An 18175-nucleotide genomic window follows, 5' to 3' on the forward strand; every position below is an offset into this window, starting at 1 on the left:
CTAACTTGAAACTGAAACCTGCCAAATGCTGCCTCTTTCGCCGCGAAGTTGCTTATCTTGGCCATGTGGTATCGGAGCATGGTGTGGCTACCGACCCCAGCAAAGTTCAAAAGGTTCAGATGTGGCCCACACCTACGTCCATCCAGGAGGTCAGACGCTTCATCGGCCTGGCCTCATATTACCGCCGGTTTGTGAAAGATTTTGCCTCTATAGCCGAACCCCTGCACAACCTGACGAAGAAGAATGCACATTTTCAGTGGCATGCTGAGCACCAAGCAGCTTTCGACAAGCTGAAGTGTCGACTCACCTCTGCCCCTGTTCTTGGCTATCCACTTGACCATGGAGAAATGACACTAGACACTGATGCCAGCGACACTGGCATCGGCGCGGTGCTGTCACAGGTGCAACAGGGCGTGGAACGTGTGCTGGGATATGGCAGTCGTAAGCTATCAAGAACTGAACAAAACTACTGCACCACACGACGTGAACTACTAGCCGTCGTGGATTTCACGTCCCATTTTTATGGGCAGAAGTCTGTGCCATCAGAAACTGAATTTGAATAAGTTAAATTTGAATTTGAATTGCTTAGATTGAATCTGAATTGTAACTTGAATAAATGCTTTTGAAAACTGAATTTGAATTAGTCTAATTTGAAATTGAATTTATGGTTTGAAAATGATCATCACTAAATTGAAATTGAATTTTATATTTTGAAAATGAATTGATTTGCTTTGAAACTGCATTTTATCCTTTAAAAATTCAGCTCTCGAATAATTTCGGTTTCACTTCTCACCATTCAATTTCAGTTCCAAAATTCAGTTTTTTGGAACTTACATCCGGTTCCGGTTCAAGCGCAGATTAATAGAACTACGTTTTACTAGCTGACCGAAATTGTTACCGATGGGAATCTACAGCGTCTTGAGCTGAATTAAGACTTCAGAAGTCATTCGTCATGTCGAATGACCAGCGGATAAACTCTCAGGTTGGTAATAAATGTATTACATGTATAAGAACAAGCGTCATGTTAACAAATGATAGCCGTAAGGTAACTTTTATGCTTATTGTAGCTGTTAGCTAAAAACGCTAATTTAGCATAGTTTGCCCTGGATTCAGCTTTGACAAATATGATCGACTGTTTCTAGTAGAATTCCTAAGTTGTCATCTTAGACCCTCTCAGAGTACCCCCTCTGTATGCTTGCAGAGACCCCTACAGTAGGGAAACATGCAAAACGGTGTCCAAACCTTTGTGTTTTAGCTTTATTTATGTCTTACACAGCATCCCAACTCTTTAGCTAACTTAATAACTTTAGCTAAAGTGAATAGTTAGTCTAATTCATTAGTGCAGCATTACTGGATCACCTCTGTTTGAAGTGGTATAATGTGATATACAAATATCACTGAAACAGCAAACTTTGTAAATAAGCAAACAACACTTCTCATTCTCTAAACATTTGGCCACAGCTGTAGATTACACTATCAGTGCTTGTTCATTCTTGACAATAATTACATTTCTAAATTCTCTTTGTGCATTTACAGGTAAACAATATCTAATATTTTATCTAAATGACTGCTTTGTCTTTGAAAAGGGTGAAGAGCCTGAGGCCGGTGACAGTCCAGTTCTACTCTAAGTACATCCTTACAGTGGCTCACAGGACAAGGCCACATTCCTGTCCTGCCAGAAGAGAAGAGAAACTTCAGAGTCTTCATGCAGTTCAACCACACCTGTCATATTCCATATGACAGGGGTCTCAAACTCCAGTCCTCAAGGGTCAAAGTGTCATGCAACTTTTCCATGCCCTCGAGGACTGGAGTTTGAGACCCCTGCCGTATGGTGTTCATGCTGTTTTCCACCCCACAGTTACAGCATGTCTGACTGCCTGTTCAGCATATGCAAAAATATATGATGAGTTTAAGCATGTGATGACTAAGGCCTTCCATTACGGTGTTTGTCATCACATGTCACAGACATCTGGATGATCATTTGGAATAAACAAAACTAAAAACTTGTTACTTCATCTTTTATCTTTATTATTATTATTATTATTGTTCTTATTTTACATTTTTCATTGTTAGGCATTGGGTTTATTTGTACTAGTCCTTTCCAACTTCTTTCCCTCTTCCATGTTACTGTGTCAGCTTGTCAGCATCTATTTGGGTTTGGAAGTGGAACAGAAAGTAAGGAAATCCAAAGTGCCATTAAAACCAGGAGAGGTTCTTATATTTCAGAAGAAGGGATTAATTCAAAAGAAATGACCTCAATGCCATATTTTATTTAGGAACCCTAGAGAGCACTTTGCAAAATAACACATTCTTATAATTTCACCCTGTCAAACATAGTAATGGAGCAGTATGCTTTAAAAAAAAATCTAATTAAGCATGCACTCAGTACCCTAAGAATTATTATGGTAGTTAAACACTGATAGTTGTATATCATATTATATCACTTCAAACAGAGGTGACCCAGTAATGCTGCACTAATGAATTAGACTAACTATTCACTTTAGCTAAAGTTATTAAGTTAGCTACAGAGTTGGGATGCTGTGTAAGACATAAATAAAGCTAAAACACAAAGGTTTGGACACCGTTTTGCATGTTTCCCTACTGTAGGGGTCTCTGCAAGCATACAGAGGGGGTACTCTGAGAGGGTCTAAGATGACAACTTAGGAATTCTACTAGAAACAGTCGATCATATTTGTCAAAGCTGAATCCAGGGCAAACTATGCTAAATTAGCGTTTTTAGCTAACAGCTACAATAAGCATAAAAGTTACCTTACGGCTATCATTTGTTAACATGACGCTTGTTCTTATACATGTAATACATTTATTACCATCCTGAGAGTTTATCCGCTGGTCATTCGACATGACGAATGACTTCTGAAGTCTTAATTCAGCTCAAGACGCTGTAGATTCCCGTCGGTAACAATTTCGGTCAGCTAGTAAAACGTAGTTCTATTAATCTGCGCTTGAACCGGAACCGGATGTAAGTTCCAAAAAACTGAATTTTGGAACTGAAATTGAATGGTGAGAAGTGAAACCGAAATTATTCGAGAGCTGAATTTTTAAAGGATAAAATGCAGTTTCAAAGCAAATCAATTCATTTTCAAAATATAAAATTCAATTTCAATTTAGTGATGATCATTTTCAAACCATAAATTCAATTTCAAATTAGACTAATTCAAATTCAGTTTTCAAAAGCATTTATTCAAGTTACAATTCAGATTCAATCTAAGCAATTCAAATTCAAATTTAACTTATTCAAATTCAGTTTCTGATGGCACAGACTTCTGCCCATACATTTTCGCCAGTACCTCCTTGGACGGCCTTTCAAAGTGCGCACAGACCACAGCAGTCTACGGTGGCTAACAAAAATGAAAGAGCCAGAGGGACAATTAGCTCGATGGCTCGAGAAGCTTGCCGAGTACAACTTTGAGATCATCCACCGTCCAGGTCGAGTGCACACCAATGCTGATAGCCTCTCCAGAAGACCCTGTCGCCAGTCCTGTCCATGCAGAGTGCAGAACCCCCCCAAGCATCTCGGGGGGACCAGTCATCAGGCAGTTCAATGCGAGTTGGACTCTGACACCAGCTCCCTGTTGCTGAGTCCGGTGAGGGTGGAGGGACAACCGGCTACTACAGCGGTGTGTCTAGTGGGGATAAGTCATAACACCACCACACCAGAAACAAAGACTTTAGACCAAACTGCTCTTACAAAGTCAGACATTTCATGTCAAAACACTCCTATCAACACAGACATCTCAGAACAGACAATTCACACTAGAACAGACATATCACACCAGAACATGTCCACTAATACACACACTGTAAAGCTGACCGAGAAAGTATATGTGGCTAAAACCCTTGATACTGAAGATTCATTCATTCATTCTTTATTTATTTGTCACATGTAGTTATAGCTAGTACAACATACAGTGAAATGTTTTTCCTGGCTAAAAAATACTCCCCCCGACTGTGAGAAACATACTAGAAAAACTTTTACCTAAACTAAGAGAAAGGAAAAAACTATAAAAAATATACATATTTACATAAGTACAAATGTATATAATATGATAAGATAAGATAAGATACTGCTTCTCTGTTTCATGGCTGGACCATGGGGAAGCTGAGCCAAGCCCAGGACGCTGATGCAGACATTGCACCCATACGCGCCTGGATGGAGGCCAGCAGTGAGCGCCCCCCATGGACTATCGTTTCACCATGCAGCCCAGCCACTAAGACATACTGGGCTCAATGGAAACGGCTCTACCTCAGAGATGGAGTTCTGGTCCGTCGCTTCTACTGCCTTGACGAGACCCAGTTCTATCCCCAAATCGTACTGCCACGCAAGCTACAACCAGAAGTGATGGGCCAGATGCATGAAGGGCCAGTGGGTGGACATTTTGGTGTCGAGAGGACTGTGGCCAGACTACGAACCCGATTCTATTGGTATCACATGAGGGAAGACGTCGCTCTTTGGTGCCATACTTGTACCAGCTGTGCATCCAGGGCCCGACCCCAGAAGACACCGCAAGCTCTGATGGGAACTGTCCGGGTAGGAGCCCCAATGGAGCGCGTTGCGCTGAACATTATGGGACCACTGAATGAGACAGAGCGCAGAAACCGATATGTGCTTGTGATACAAGACTACTTTACAAAGTGGACTGAAGCCTTTCCTATCCCAGATGAACGGGCTGCAACCGTTGCCGAGGTCGTTGCATCTGAGTGGGTGTGCCGCTACGGGATACCTCAAGCACTACACAGTGACCAGGGACGCAATTTTGAATCTGATGTGTTCCAAGGGGTGTGCAGTTTGTTTGGCATAGATAAGACTCATACCACGCCATTCCAACCCCAGTCAGATGGCCAGGTTGAACGTTTCAATGCCACTCTCCAGAAGATCCTGGCCTCCACAGCAGAGCGTTGTCATTGGGACTGGGACCTGATGATCCCGTACGCTGTTATGGCCTACAGGGCGACCAAACACAGTGCTACAGGTTTCACCCCGAACTTCATGATGTTTGGCCGAGAACTGAGTGAGCCAGTGGACCTTGTCGCAGGTCTACCTCCTGATCCAGGCAACCAACCCTCAGTTCCAGAGTATGTGCAGCAAATGCGTGAGCGGCTGGAGCTGGCCCACCTCATCGCCAGGGAAGCCCTGGGTGAGTCAGTCAAGCGCGCAAAAAGGCAATATGACAAGAACTGTTGCCACACACAGTATAAGACTGGAGATCCTGTGTGGTATCTCATCAAAGGAACACGTCACGTCAAGAACAAGGTCAGAAAGTTCCTCCCATCGTATGAAGGACCATTCTTTGTCCTGGGACAATTGGATGACCTAGTTTATCGGATCCAGAAGAACCCAAGGTCTAAAGTGAAAGTTGTCCACCATGACCAGCTAAAGCATTATCGCTGCCGCGAGCCACTGGACAATACCTGGGTCCTTGATCAGGCTCATCAGTGGTCCCCTACAGAGGTCCCACCACCAGCTTTAGAAGATGACCCAGCAGACCGTGATCTGGGTCTGCACAGTCTGTTCTCTACTGCAACTGGCAGTACTCCTCTCAGCCTTCTGTCTCAGTTGCAGCTGATCCCGCTCTGGTTGTGGTTGTCCCATCGTCCCCTTCCCATGTAGACCATGAGAATGGTGGGGGTGTGGTGGGTGAGCCAGACCACCCGGGCCAGCAGTTTCAGCGACCAACTCGTCGGCGCAGAGCTCCAGACCGGTATGGAGTGTGGATCACTTAACTTGGTTTACCTACCATGGACAGTTCCAAGTAGGACTGAAGATTCGGTTCAAGTTTAAATCGTTTCAGCCTCCTATACTGTTAGCTACAATGGTTTAAAAGAGTTATATTTTTTTCATTGTTCCAGTGTTTACATTTAAAAAAAAGTATCTGAAGGACCTACGGGGTTATCTACATGCACTTATCCATTTGTATTTGTGCCTTATTTTGCACATGTATGTACACCTTACTTGAGCCAACCTCTTTGTCACTGAAGTGCACTCGTTGATACTATACCTCACCTTTTATGCGGTAATGGCTAACACTTTTATCTCCTGTGGGCTCCAAGTGGTAAAGGGGATTGTGTACCAGTTTTATGCATTACAATGCTGGAGTGGAATTATTGTTTAATTGCCATCCAGAGTGGGGGTAGTGTTGCGGGAATTGCTGTCTTGTGTGTGACTGGGTGCAGTAAGGAGTGTATGTAATGTGTGTGTGAGCATGCGCGTGAAGGAAACGCGGGGAGCGAAAGAGGGAAAAGAGAGTGAGAGAGTGTGTCATGGGTAGAGAGGGCGACCGGGAGCAGCGTTCTAACGGGCTACAGGCTATGCAGTGTGTTTCCGAAGTGTGCAGTACTGTTATTAAAGCCTCATCTCTTCAGTACTCTCCGGTGCCTCGGCTGATTTCTGTCTGCCTCACTACTCCACAAAAGTGAAGGGAGTTAACCCCGAAGGAGGACAAACTTCGGCCCTGGAGGAAGCATCTCCCCTCGTGTCTCCCGACCACGGTCAGGGGACTGACGGCGAGGAATGGTTAACATATGTTACACTTACAGTAACTCTTCAGATCTTTTTGTTAGACTTTCTAACAAGATAAAAAACAATTTTTTGTTAAGAAGTATTTTCTACTATCTCTTTATCAAGTATTTATCAAGTATTTATAAAAAAAAATCTTGACAGAAAATTGTTCTTTATGTCATAGAACTAAGTGACTTCAGACCTAACTAATTCAATCCCAGAGTGTATGATGCTGACATCTGGAACAGAGAAGTGATACTTAAGTGATACATAACACTCTGACGAGTTCACCCTGCAACAAATGAGTCAGAACTTAGATGTAGACTGCATGAACATAAATAGCTTAAAAGTGTTTCTTTTTTTCTTAAGAAACAGACTCTGTGCAATTGGCAAACACATAGTGTGAGTGTTTGTTTAGAACTATATAGTAACCAAAGTAGTTTTTTTTGTTTTCAAATAAAGCCAGATAAATTTCATTCTCTTACTGCAATAATAAGATCTGTAGTTCTTGCTTTGTAAGCACTAAACCTCTGGTTCACTTAGAAATAATGTCAACATCTTTTTCAGTTTTTGCACTCATGCTGTAACTAGTTTTGGTGGCCTGTATGATGATGTCAAACACATTACAGAGCTGGTTCATTTTCACATATTTGACGACTCTCAGTCTCAAAAGTATGCTGCTGATCTTAATTTAATTCAATTCAATTTGCCTCTAGGTGCTTTATATTCTGAGATAAAGACCTCACAATAATACAGTAAATGAACTGGGTCGCCATGTTCCCTGTAAAAAGATTAACAGATATAGGAATAAAATGAGCAATCCACTGCAGATAAAGCTCAGCAGGAAAGCTGGAAAAGTCTGTCGTCAGAGTGTTTCATGTGCTTTGATTAGGCTCCGTTGTGGACATATACACGGACAACTGGAAACCCAACAGCTGATTAGTCCTTTTACAAAGACTGGATTTTAGAAAATAATATATAGATATCAAGTATGTAATAAAACCCATACCTTCACTGTTAAGAAGTTATATTGCAGCATCTTGGACTCAATTGTTTGCGTTTGACTGTTTTAATTTTTGAATGCTCCAAATACCACTATTGGCATTCACACTCCATAGCACTAGGTGGCGATAATGCTACTTGCCAGAAACAAAAGTGCATCCGCTTCTGTTGCTAAAATTATGCTACACATAAAAAATGTTCAGAGCATGCCAGGTCTTACAAGTTTAACCTTCTTCTGTTACACTGTTTGTCTGTTAAGCTTTAACTGGAAGTTAGCATTAACAGCCATTTAAGAAATCTAACGATAACCTAAGCTAGTTAGCTGTCTACTCGTATAAGTTCTGATAGCAGCTAAGATAACTGAACGGTCATCTAACCGGGCTAATAGCGAGAGTAAACGGTAAGTGGTGTGTTTGTCTCCCATCTGATTTGGGCGTTAAATAGAATTATTTAACGCCCAAATCAGCGCTTTTATCAATGAAAGGAGCCTCGGATACAGAGAAATAGTCTTTATAGCGGCGGTTAATGTTACCAGAATCTGTCAAGTTCGATGTTGTTTCCCATACACAGTGTGGCGTCTATGTCAATACAACGCAACTAAAACTTAACTGAACATTTGTACACTGTCTTTCTTTCGAACCCATTCATAGTCACCTTATTAAAGTTGCTGTAAAGTACAACGTCGTTCTCTTGTAGTCTTTAATGCTACAGTCACTGGTATATGTCGGCATAAAGTCTCTGAAACTAAACAAGTTGGTCCATGGTTGAGACATCCAGCACCTCCTTTTGCATTTATGTGGTATGGTCAGATGAAGTAGTGTTTGTTTGTTTGTTTGTTTTGTCCATGCTTCTCGTGTCTGTAATTCCGATTACCCAGCTTTGAGTTCAGGGTCTTATTGACTCTTGCATTCTTGCATTCAAGGGGCTTTTTTGAGTGTTAACAGTATTATTTCAAAGTGTACTGTAACCTGAGCTAAATTATCTGTGAAAACGTTTGCGTAAATGTGGACGTGACTATTGTAACGTAACGTAATATACGTGTTTAAACTGCTTCTGTGCATGCAGGTAAAACGCACGAACCATCTCCTGCAGTTTCTCGGTCCGAACTCATTCTCAATGGATGTCAGCATTGCTGTATCACTAATTCGAGGCCAGATGGGGACCGTAGTCGAGCGAGCAGTAAATGGAGCGGTCGAGACGGTGCTGGCCGAGATGCTTAAAGTGGTCGGAGTCAAATTTGAGGAGTTAAAGGCTCAAGTGGTGCAGATGAAGAGGGACATGATGACGCTGCAGAGTGAGAAGGCTCAAAAAGAGAAGGAGAACGATAACATTCGGGCCAAGCTGCGTTACACGGAGCTGAAGCTAAAGTACTACAGGCAAGGAGTGGAGGAGGAGCTGCAGCAGAGAGCCTCTGCTTCTACCCTAGTCTGGATTCAGCCACCAACTCTAACACGAACACAGAGAAGCAGATCTGGCATTTCCCCAACAAAGACCCTGTCATCGTTCTCAGTTCAGGCCAGGACTGCTGAGGGAGCGTTGATGAGGAACAGCAACAGTACGTACCAATGAAATGCTTGAGTCCTGGTTTCTCTTGTGCTGACTGTACTCTTTCTTATGTTTCTAGTCCCAGAATGCACCTCACCAAACAGCATGAACAGGCAAAAAGTCAGAGTGTCCTGCCCTTCAAACGTGGCCCACGCTGACTCATCTGATCTGCTGCTTCCTGCTTCACTCACTTTGAATGTGGCTGGAGAATCTCTGGACAGCAGTACAGGTACACAGTGCGTGCGTACATGTTTTCTCTCTCATCACTGAGAACATCACTAAATCTTTAGATGAACATTACCGTAGTTTTACTATTACTTTATTTTTTATTTATATAGCACTGCATCACAGCAGCAGTTTACTCAAGGCGGGTGTTGCTACTTAGGAGAGTAGCAAGCCCTTAGGCAATGAGCTTAATGTAGGTTGGCATGTTGTGACACAATGTAGCCTTACACCAGTGGTTCTTAACCTTGTTGGGGGTACAGAACCCCACCAGTTTCATATGTGCATTCACTGAACCCCTCTTTAGTGAAAAATAAAATAGGATTTTTTTCAAATTCAAGACATACATATATTTTTTACTGGTGCACAAAATGAGCCTTGCATATCACGGCTGAGGCTCTGCCGAACCCCTGAGACAGACTCACCGAACCCCTAGGGTTCGATCGAACCCAGGTTAAGAACCACTGCCTTACACTGATATGTTAGACTAAGTACATGTTGTTTCTACAGTGTTGTTCTGTCCTAGCTCAGACCCAGTTCAGTGTAAGAAAGTTGAAGAGGTGGATGAGTGTGAATGGGCCATTCTGCACTCTAATACAGAAGGCATGGATAGTGCCATAGCCTCGTCTCCTGCCCCGGCTCCGAATTTAGATGATGGGCAGCAGTCAGGGGATTCCTCTCTGTCTCCAGATGGCGCCACCTATGCAGCTAGCTCCACGCTGCTCTTCTCTGTTCCAGAGGTAACAGCTCATTCAAATCAAGTTTTCCAGATTTGATATATCACAAGGTTTTGTTTTGTTTTTTAATTTACATTTCTTTAAAAAAAAACCCTGATAAAACGTGTTTTTGGAGTATTAAAGGAAATCCTGGTAGGTAAAAAGGAAACCAGGGATATATTGTCAGGAGTCACTGAAGTAGGGCTGTTCGATATAACGATATATATCGGATGACGATATAGAAACGTCTATCGTTTCATTTTACGCTATCGTTTGTTTTGTGGTGTCGCAAAATAAACTGTTTACAGCAATATTTTTTTCATGGTTCTGATGTCACTGTAGTTATTATTAATTTCTTAAAGTTCTCTCTTTCTCTTATATTTAATATCACCACACTACGGACGGACAAGCGCCTGTTTTTATGCGTTGTCGTTAGCAACAACCACAGTAAAACCATCGCATGTCCGCTTGTTTATTTTCCACATAAACCTTTCACAATAAAGCTCTAGATCCTGTTGAGACTTTTCAAAATAAATGGAATCACATGAAAAAGTATGCAGAGTATTTACGGATGAGAAGTAAAAAAGAGCCGCCAGGTGCTAAAAAATAAACCTTAGACTCCAACGTTAGAACAGGCTTCTCCCCGCAGCACGCCGTGTAAGAAATACTCACAAAGGAAACGACGCCGTTACAACTTCTGTCTAAAAATGCATCGTTAAAACACTCGACTCCAGCTACACGACACCCAGCTGGAAACACTTCACCTGCCCGAGATTCACAGAATTTACAGAAAATGTTAAATTTTTTGTGATTTATATTGTTATCGGGACGATAGATGTTTTATATCGGGATATGAGAGTTTGGTCATATCGCACAGCCCTACACTGAAGCTTGTCAGGAAGCATGGAAGCAGAAAAGTGTAATGGCACAGAGTCAAAACATTTGCCTCAGGGCTCGATCTCATCCTGCTGGCAAGGTTTATATCGTATGAGACAATGCGCTACAGAAATGAATGCATGTGTAAATGACCTGAAATGAATACAGTTCCTAAAACTGTATTTTTACATTCTAACACAGAAATATTTAGACTTTCTTTTCAGTTCAGTTTTATTAAGCCTTATGTAGGTATTTTAATAAAGTACAGGCTCTTTTATTTTCAATTTCCAAGCTAATGCACTTGTAAATTCCAGTTTGTCTCCTGTTTCAAACTAGGTGAAGCATGAGGCACAGGAAGAAGAGAAGGAGGTGATCTATATAAAAGAGGAGCCAGAGGAAGAGCAAGAGGTGATGGCCACCCTGCTGCTTGACTGCCACGAACAGCAGGGTCATCAGCCAGAGTCAGAGGTGAGGTTACAGTTGTGGGGCACAATTTTCAAGAACATAAGTTACATTTGTGTTCACTGTAACTTTTATTTAATCTAAGAGCTGTAGGGCACTCGGGGAGTACATGTCCCATCGTGGTCAAGTCTCTATTTGTTTTAAAGGTTTAACAAGTGGTTCTTCCTTTTCTCCATCTACTGTCAAAGACCAAAGAGAATATATTGATAAACAGCTGCTAATCTCAAAGTGACAGCCACTTTATTCAACCTTAAAGATGTTCTAACTTTAAATATTTATTTTTAGCTAGGATGTCCTTATCTAAAGAGCTTGCATGAAGCAGAGACAAAGACAGAATGCATGGGACATTTTCTTGGGGGAAAGATCATCTCCCCCTCCTTTTTTTTTTTTTTCTCCTCCATAAGTTGCATCCTGGACGATGAGCATTTGGATGTCAGTCTTTGCACCATTGTAGTTTAATCCCAGCCGTTATCTGACACCACGCTGTGAAGAAGTCTTCTATAAGCTGGATTGTCTGAGCGCTCCAGGTCTTTTAAAGGATTCTTAGTAAACGCTCGTTCACAGCTTTGCTGGAATTCATGACGTTGAAAGATGGTCAAACAAAAAAGATAAGGAAACGTCAAAGGACCAAACATTGAGCGAGTGCACTGACATTTATATGAAGTGGTGTTAAAAACTGTTTGCCCCCTTCCTGACTCTACATGTTTCATCTCAAAAGCCACACATCATGCCGAGATCTAAGAAACACCTGAGAAACAAAGTCACTGACATCTGAAAAGGTTACAAATGCATTGTTGAACCACACTGGGAGCCATTAAACACAAATGTGGTGAAGCTTCCCAGGAGTGCGGCCGGCCTACCAAACATTAACGAACCGCAGGCTTTACGTGTCTCAGTTAAGGTCAGAGTTCATGATTCAACAATAATGATTCAACAATGACCCTGGAAAGGCTCATCCTGGACCAGCTGCGACCCATAGTAAGACCACATCTGGATCCCCTTCAGTTCGCTTATCAGCCTCGTCTCGGAACAGAGGACGCCATCATCTACCTGCTCAATCGTGTCTACACCCATCTGGACCAGCCGGCGAGCACTGTGAGGGTCATGTTTTTTGACTTTTCCAGTGCTTTCAACACCATCAGGCCGACCCTCCTGGGTGATAAGTTAGCAGCGATGCAGGTGGATGCTTCTCTGGTGTCCTGGATTGTTGATTACCTGACAGGAAGACCACAATATGTACGTCTCCCACAGTGTGTGTCTGACAAGGTGATTAGCAACACAGGGGCACCACAGGGGACTGTCCTCTCCCCCTTCCTCTTCACCCTCTACACCACAGACTTCAGCCACTGCACAGAGACCTCCATCTTCAGAAGTTTTCTGATGACTCTGCGGTGGTTGGATGCATCAGCAGGGATGATGAGACAGAGTACCGGGCTGTGGTCGACTCCTTTGTCACGTGGTGTGAGCAGAATCATCTGCAGCTCAACGTGGCAAAGACCAAGGAACTGATCGTGGACTTCAGGAAGACCAGGAAACACTTGACCCCTGTTTCAATCCATGGGGTCAGTGTTGACATTGTGGAGGACTATAAATACCTTGGAGTACACATTGACAATAAACTGGACTGGGCTAAAAACACCACAGCACTTTACAGGAAGGGCCAGAGTCGTCTCTATTTTTTGAGGCGACTGAGGTCCTTCAACATCTGCCAGAAAATGCTGAGGATTTTCTATGAGTCTGTGGTGGCCAGTGCGATCCTCTATGCTGTTGCATGCTGGGGGAGCAGGCTGAGGGTCGCAGATGCCAACAGACTTAATAAACTGATCCGTAAGGCCAGCAATGTTGTGGGGATGGAGCTGGACTCCCTCAAGGTGGTGTCGGAGAGGCGGATGCTGTCCAAGATAAAGACAATGTTGGATAACACCTCCCACCCACTCCATGACATGCTGGTCAGTCACAGGAGCTCGTTCAGTGAGAGACTGAGATTACCGAAAAGCACCACTGAACGACACAGGAAATCATTCCTGCCTGTGGCTCCCTGTACAACGCATCCACTTAACACACTGTTTGCTGCTACAACTACACATGTTTCTTTTCCAAATATTTATTTATAAGTGACTTATGTATGTATGTATGTATGTATATATATGTATATATTGTACTATTCTTAGTTAGCGTATTGTCTGTCTTGTCTTAATGTTGGTTTAAAATGGAGCACTGTAACAAAAAATAATTTCCCCCAGGGATCAATAAAGTATTCTGATTCTGATTCTGATTCTGATAAGGAGTCTGGGCAAAAATGGCCTACATGGGAGAGTTGAAGGAAAAAGCCTCTGCTACACACAAAAGCTCATCTCACATTTGTCAGAAAACATCTTGATGATGCCCCGGACTTTTGGGAAAATACTCTGCGGACTGACGAGACAAAAGCTGAACTTTTTGTTCAGTTTGAGTCGCATTACACGTGGCTAGCACAGAAAAGAAACATCACAGCAACCTGTGGTGGTGGTAGTGTGGTGGTCTCTGGCTGTTTTGCTGCCTTAAGAAAAACAAAATAAAGACGTTTGAGGAGCCTGGTCCTGACCTGAATCTGCCTGAGGTGCTGGGATGTGAGGCTGTTCACTCTGCTACGTGACTGAATCACAAACAAGATTCCTCCACAGCGCTGTAAAAAACCTCTTTGCCAGTTATTGCAAATGTTTGATTGCTAAGAGTCGTCCAACTAATTATTATGTTTAGGGGGCAGTAAGTTTTTCACACAGGATCGTGTAGGTTTGGATTTTTCCCCCTTCATTTAGAAACTGCATTTTGTGTTTAGTTCTGATATTTTTGTCTAATATTTACATTTGTTTGATGATCTGAAACATTTTACTGTGACAAACATTCAAAAAAACTCTTTTTCACACCACTGTACTTCTTTTTGTGTGTCTGACCATTTAAAGCAGTTTACACTACAAAACACTTTGACTCAGGCACGTGCCACTGTTACTTTATGACATATCCACAGCTACGGCCATTTTAGCATTACCAGTTGCACGTGCATGTCATTGGACTGAACAAATGGTTGTAAGCTCAACAACAGACTGAAGGACAGTTTTGGAAAACTCTCGTGGAATCCTGTTATTGCAGACTATCGAATACAATGAATGCTTTCATCTCTGTGCTCAGCCTCAACCGTCAGTGACAGAGTGCCCAAGTGCTGCAGGAAGCCAAAGAAATACTACAGCCTTCAGCTCAGCTGGACGAAGCACCCGTGAGTTGATGTGAATAACTGTCGACCATGTCTGTATGCTTCTAGTCTAATTTTACTAGATATGATAAAAAGTTCTGGGACTTGTCCTAAAACCTTTTATCCCTCAGCTGTAAAAGGCTTTCGGGATGGTATCGTCACCCTGCTGGGTTTCCAGGTGATGTTGACACTCGAGTTTTTGGTTGCTATAGCTCGAGAACAAAGTGATGAAGGAGGTTTATCGCTGTGACGTGGCTTAATATAGCCTCACAACTGGAACTTAGAGTGGGCGCTTTCTGTGTGTGCACTCTCAGATTCAGCACCTCAGTCAGCTGCCATCTTGCCACCTGGCGTCCCACCTCGCCAAGCCGTGCGACCCTGGGCTAAAGACCTTAGTCTTTATGAAGAATACAAAATGCGGAGGAGTGAGCTTCGTCGCCGAAACATGACAAAGCGCAGAGAACTGGAGAAATCGTTACCTCAACCGCTGCTGGCAGATCTGGTCAGTCCACCTCAAATTATTGAGGACAGAAGGTTTCTGCATATTTACGTTAAAAAAGTGCCTCATTTATAAAGGCATCAAGTGAACCTGAAAAATAAAGGTGATTTTGTGTTGAAGGTGCGGGAGCGTCGAGAGAAGACCAGACTGAGGGTAGCCAGGTGGAGGGCAAAACGGAAACTCCAGGCCTGCCTTAACCAGATGCAGGTCGGTGATTCCACCACAGTCTCTGCACTCAGACATTTCTTTTGGAAATGGTCTGTTTCTTTCTCATGAATGAGATCTCCATCTCTCAGGGCTTAAGGTGGAAATTGATTAAAAACATTTGCATGGAGATTTTGGTGGTCAGTGAATAAAAACATTTTTGCAAACTATTTTTGACGTATTTCAGTAATATCAAGAATTTAAAACGTGTATATGACAATCAAAAAGAAATTTCACAATATTTTTCATTTTTACCCAAAGTTACCTTGAATGCTTTGGGAGGCATTTCTCTGGTAGCTGCCAGAGTATTGTTTACCTCAGTGGGTGTGGACTGTTCACAACTATTCAGTGTAGAGCAGAGGTCTCGGACCCCGGTCCTCGAGCTCCGGTGTCGTGCAACTTTCTACACCTGAATACAATTAGCAGGTCATTAGCAAGACTCTATAGAACTTGACTGCACGCTGAGGTGGCAGCTCAGCCATTTGATTCATGTTACAGCAGCTCATGTGTGAATGAACAATAAAAGTGCTTTTAGAAGGACATTTTTCCAAACACTTACTTCAACTTACTTGAGTAGGGTTAGGGGTCGCCACCTCAGCATGCAGCCAAGTGCTATAGAGTCTTGCTAATGACATGCTAATTGTAACAAGGACACATGGAAAAGTTTCAGGACAGCGGCCCTCGAGGACCGGAGTTTGAGACCCTGCCATCGAACATACATTCCTGGCAGGTATTAAATCTCGAGTTGGTCGTGTGACTGTTGTCTGTGTCAGCGACACACCGCTGCGTGATCACTGACAGTGATGAGTGTTAGTGTCTGTGATATCCAGTGTTGCTCAAGTTAGTAAGTAATTAGTTACTGATTACTTCTCCAAGAAAGTAATCCCGGTACTTTACTGATTACTTATTTTCAAAAGTAATTAGTTTCATTACTTTTTATGAATGTGTTACACAACCTGAAGACGTAATAAAGCAACAGACCTTTCAGCCCAATTCTGTTTTTTCTGCATAATCCATCTTTCATCTGTCATACTGGAGCTGCTAACATAAAGTAGTGTAAGTGAGAATGTGAGGGCTGTACCGTGGGAAACACAACCTGCTTTGGATTCCTGGATTCAAAGGGAGTGTTTTCTGTTTTCATTGCATTGTTTTTCAACGGACAACAAAGATGGCACAGAGACATTCAGCAACACAAACTCAAGTCCATATCTGACGACCTGTCCGTTCATGTTTTGGAGATTATCATCATTTTATCAGTTTGTGGCTGCCTTAACAGGTGTGCCGAGAAAACGTAGCCAGCTGTTTGATTTGATCATCTGTGTGATCTGCATATATTTGTTCTTGATTGTGTCCACACAGTGTCTCTGCCTGCCTCACAGACTCTTGTCTCCACCCGGTTTCCATCACATTATTCTGATACTAAAATCTTTGTCTGCTATAGATATAGATGTAGATGTATACATACATCTCTCTCTACATCATGTATGTATGTGGTTAGAGAGAGATGTATGTGTAGAGATATAGTTTATTTTATTATTTATATGTATATCTATGATATTTTCAGAATTGAATATAGGAGCGTGAGACTAACAGGAGTGGCCTCCACCTCTGCTGTTAACTCCAGTTTCAACGTTTCTCCTCAGTCGAAAGCAAAAGGAGAATCAGGCACTTTGTAATTCACATTAGAAGTTCAGTGGTGCAGCGATTAGCCTCACAGCAAGAAGGTCCTGAGTTCGATTCCACAGTCCAAAGACATGCAGTTAATTGTTATTCTTTGTCCTTCTGTAACTGTAACCCTCAGAGAGCCTCTCAGTCTCGCTGGTTATTGACCTGTAGTTGTAGATCTGTTAGAAACCTTCTTTGGCAAATTGAAATTCACACCCATTCTCTCTGTCTGTTTAAAGTTGAATAATTAAGCTGCTTACCAATCAGCCACGCCTTTGCTGCTTTGTTCCCTGTCAGGCCTTTGGAGACACTCAAGGTCTTTCTCAGACTGGCTTTGCCATCAGCAGTCAGCAGCAGCCCAGATCAGCTTGTGGTAAGTTGTGGCTCAGATGACTTTTCACACATCTTTTCAAACTGCCTGCTGCTCCTCAAAAACACACTTTGGAGCTCAAGTTCCAAACTGTGAATATTTAATGTTCATGTTATATTTTTCCTTTTTATTTTAAATAAATTTGCAGGAATTACAGTAATTATGAGGTATCGTTTATAGACTTGTGAGAATTTTTCTCCATTTTGGAATAAGGCAGTATGACTAAATGGGAACTGTTGAATCTCCAAATACTTTCCAGATGTACTGCACACTGGAGCCTGGATGGTCAACCCTTCCTTTTACTTTGCCAGATGGAAACTGTAAAAGAAGTCATGTTCACAGAGAAAACTTTCTAAGCCAGCCGTATATAAGTCCAGTAAAGCTCACTGTCTGCTCAGTGAGGCTCAGCAGGTGGTGCTACACTTTTCGTTTGTCACTTCAACCAGCTGCTCTATGTTGTGTTTCAGCTTCCACCTCCAGCACTCAGCAGAGACAGAGCTCGGCATCGAATAACATCCCACGGATGTCTACATCCACTTCCACCCTGGTTCTGAAAGGCCCCAACATGGCTCCACATGAGCACGCTGTGGCACTTTCCTACCCCCATGGCAACATCTCTCCACAGAGACTCTCTCTGACAGACACTATCTTACAGTGAGCTAACACTGCTCCATTCACAGAACTCAGGTTTATCTTTACTCGACACGTAAGGAAACCAAGGTTTCGGGTCAGCGTTTGCAGCGGCCACTATGGATCATTTTGTCTTAAATGTTGTAATCCGGTACTGTCAGTATCAGAAAGCCCCAAATCCTTAAACTAACATCCATCACACAGTTAAATACACAATAAACATTTGCCATACCCTTCA

General features: G+C 42.6%; 1 protein-coding gene across 3 annotated transcripts; it reads left to right on the forward strand.

Annotated features, from left to right (window-relative positions):
- The first annotated feature begins 7673 nt into the window (after nucleotides 1–7673).
- On the forward strand, nucleotides 7674–18175 carry LOC308410036 (uncharacterized protein). Of its 3 annotated transcripts, none has more exons than XM_080903116.1 (10): nucleotides 7674–7919; nucleotides 8585–9074; nucleotides 9144–9293; nucleotides 9797–10026; nucleotides 11215–11346; nucleotides 14509–14593; nucleotides 14884–15071; nucleotides 15189–15275; nucleotides 17235–17310; nucleotides 17775–18175. In XM_080903116.1, the coding sequence occupies exons 2-10, from the start codon at nucleotides 8636–8638 to the stop codon at nucleotides 17963–17965; spliced, it is 1578 nt and encodes a 525-aa protein (XP_080759242.1). In that variant the 5' UTR covers nucleotides 7674–7919; nucleotides 8585–8635; the 3' UTR covers nucleotides 17966–18175. The 3 variants fall into 3 exon arrangements, with proteins under 3 accessions (XP_080759242.1, XP_080759243.1, XP_080759244.1); XM_080903117.1 differs by having other exon boundaries at nucleotides 9887–10026; XM_080903118.1 differs by having other exon boundaries at nucleotides 9977–10026.

Source organism: Rhamphochromis sp. 'chilingali' (assembly GCF_963969265.1).
Source record: "Rhamphochromis sp. 'chilingali' genome assembly, chromosome: 14".
Classification (NCBI taxonomy): Eukaryota; Metazoa; Chordata; class Actinopteri; order Cichliformes; family Cichlidae; genus Rhamphochromis; species Rhamphochromis sp. 'chilingali'.

What these genes read in the sequence shown, in the direction of transcription:
- LOC308410036 (XM_080903116.1), top strand. Translation starts at nt 8,636, where the DNA reads ATGGATGTCAGCATTGCTGTATCACTAATTCGAGGCCAGATGGGGACC. An exon ending in TGCTCTTCTCTGTTCCAGAG is followed by an intron (nt 10,027 to 11,214) that starts GTAACAGCTCAT and finishes GTTTCAAACTAG; the next exon opens with GTGAAGCATGAGGCACAGGA. An exon ending in GTCATCAGCCAGAGTCAGAG is followed by an intron (nt 11,347 to 14,508) that starts GTGAGGTTACAG and finishes CTCTGTGCTCAG; the next exon opens with CCTCAACCGTCAGTGACAGA.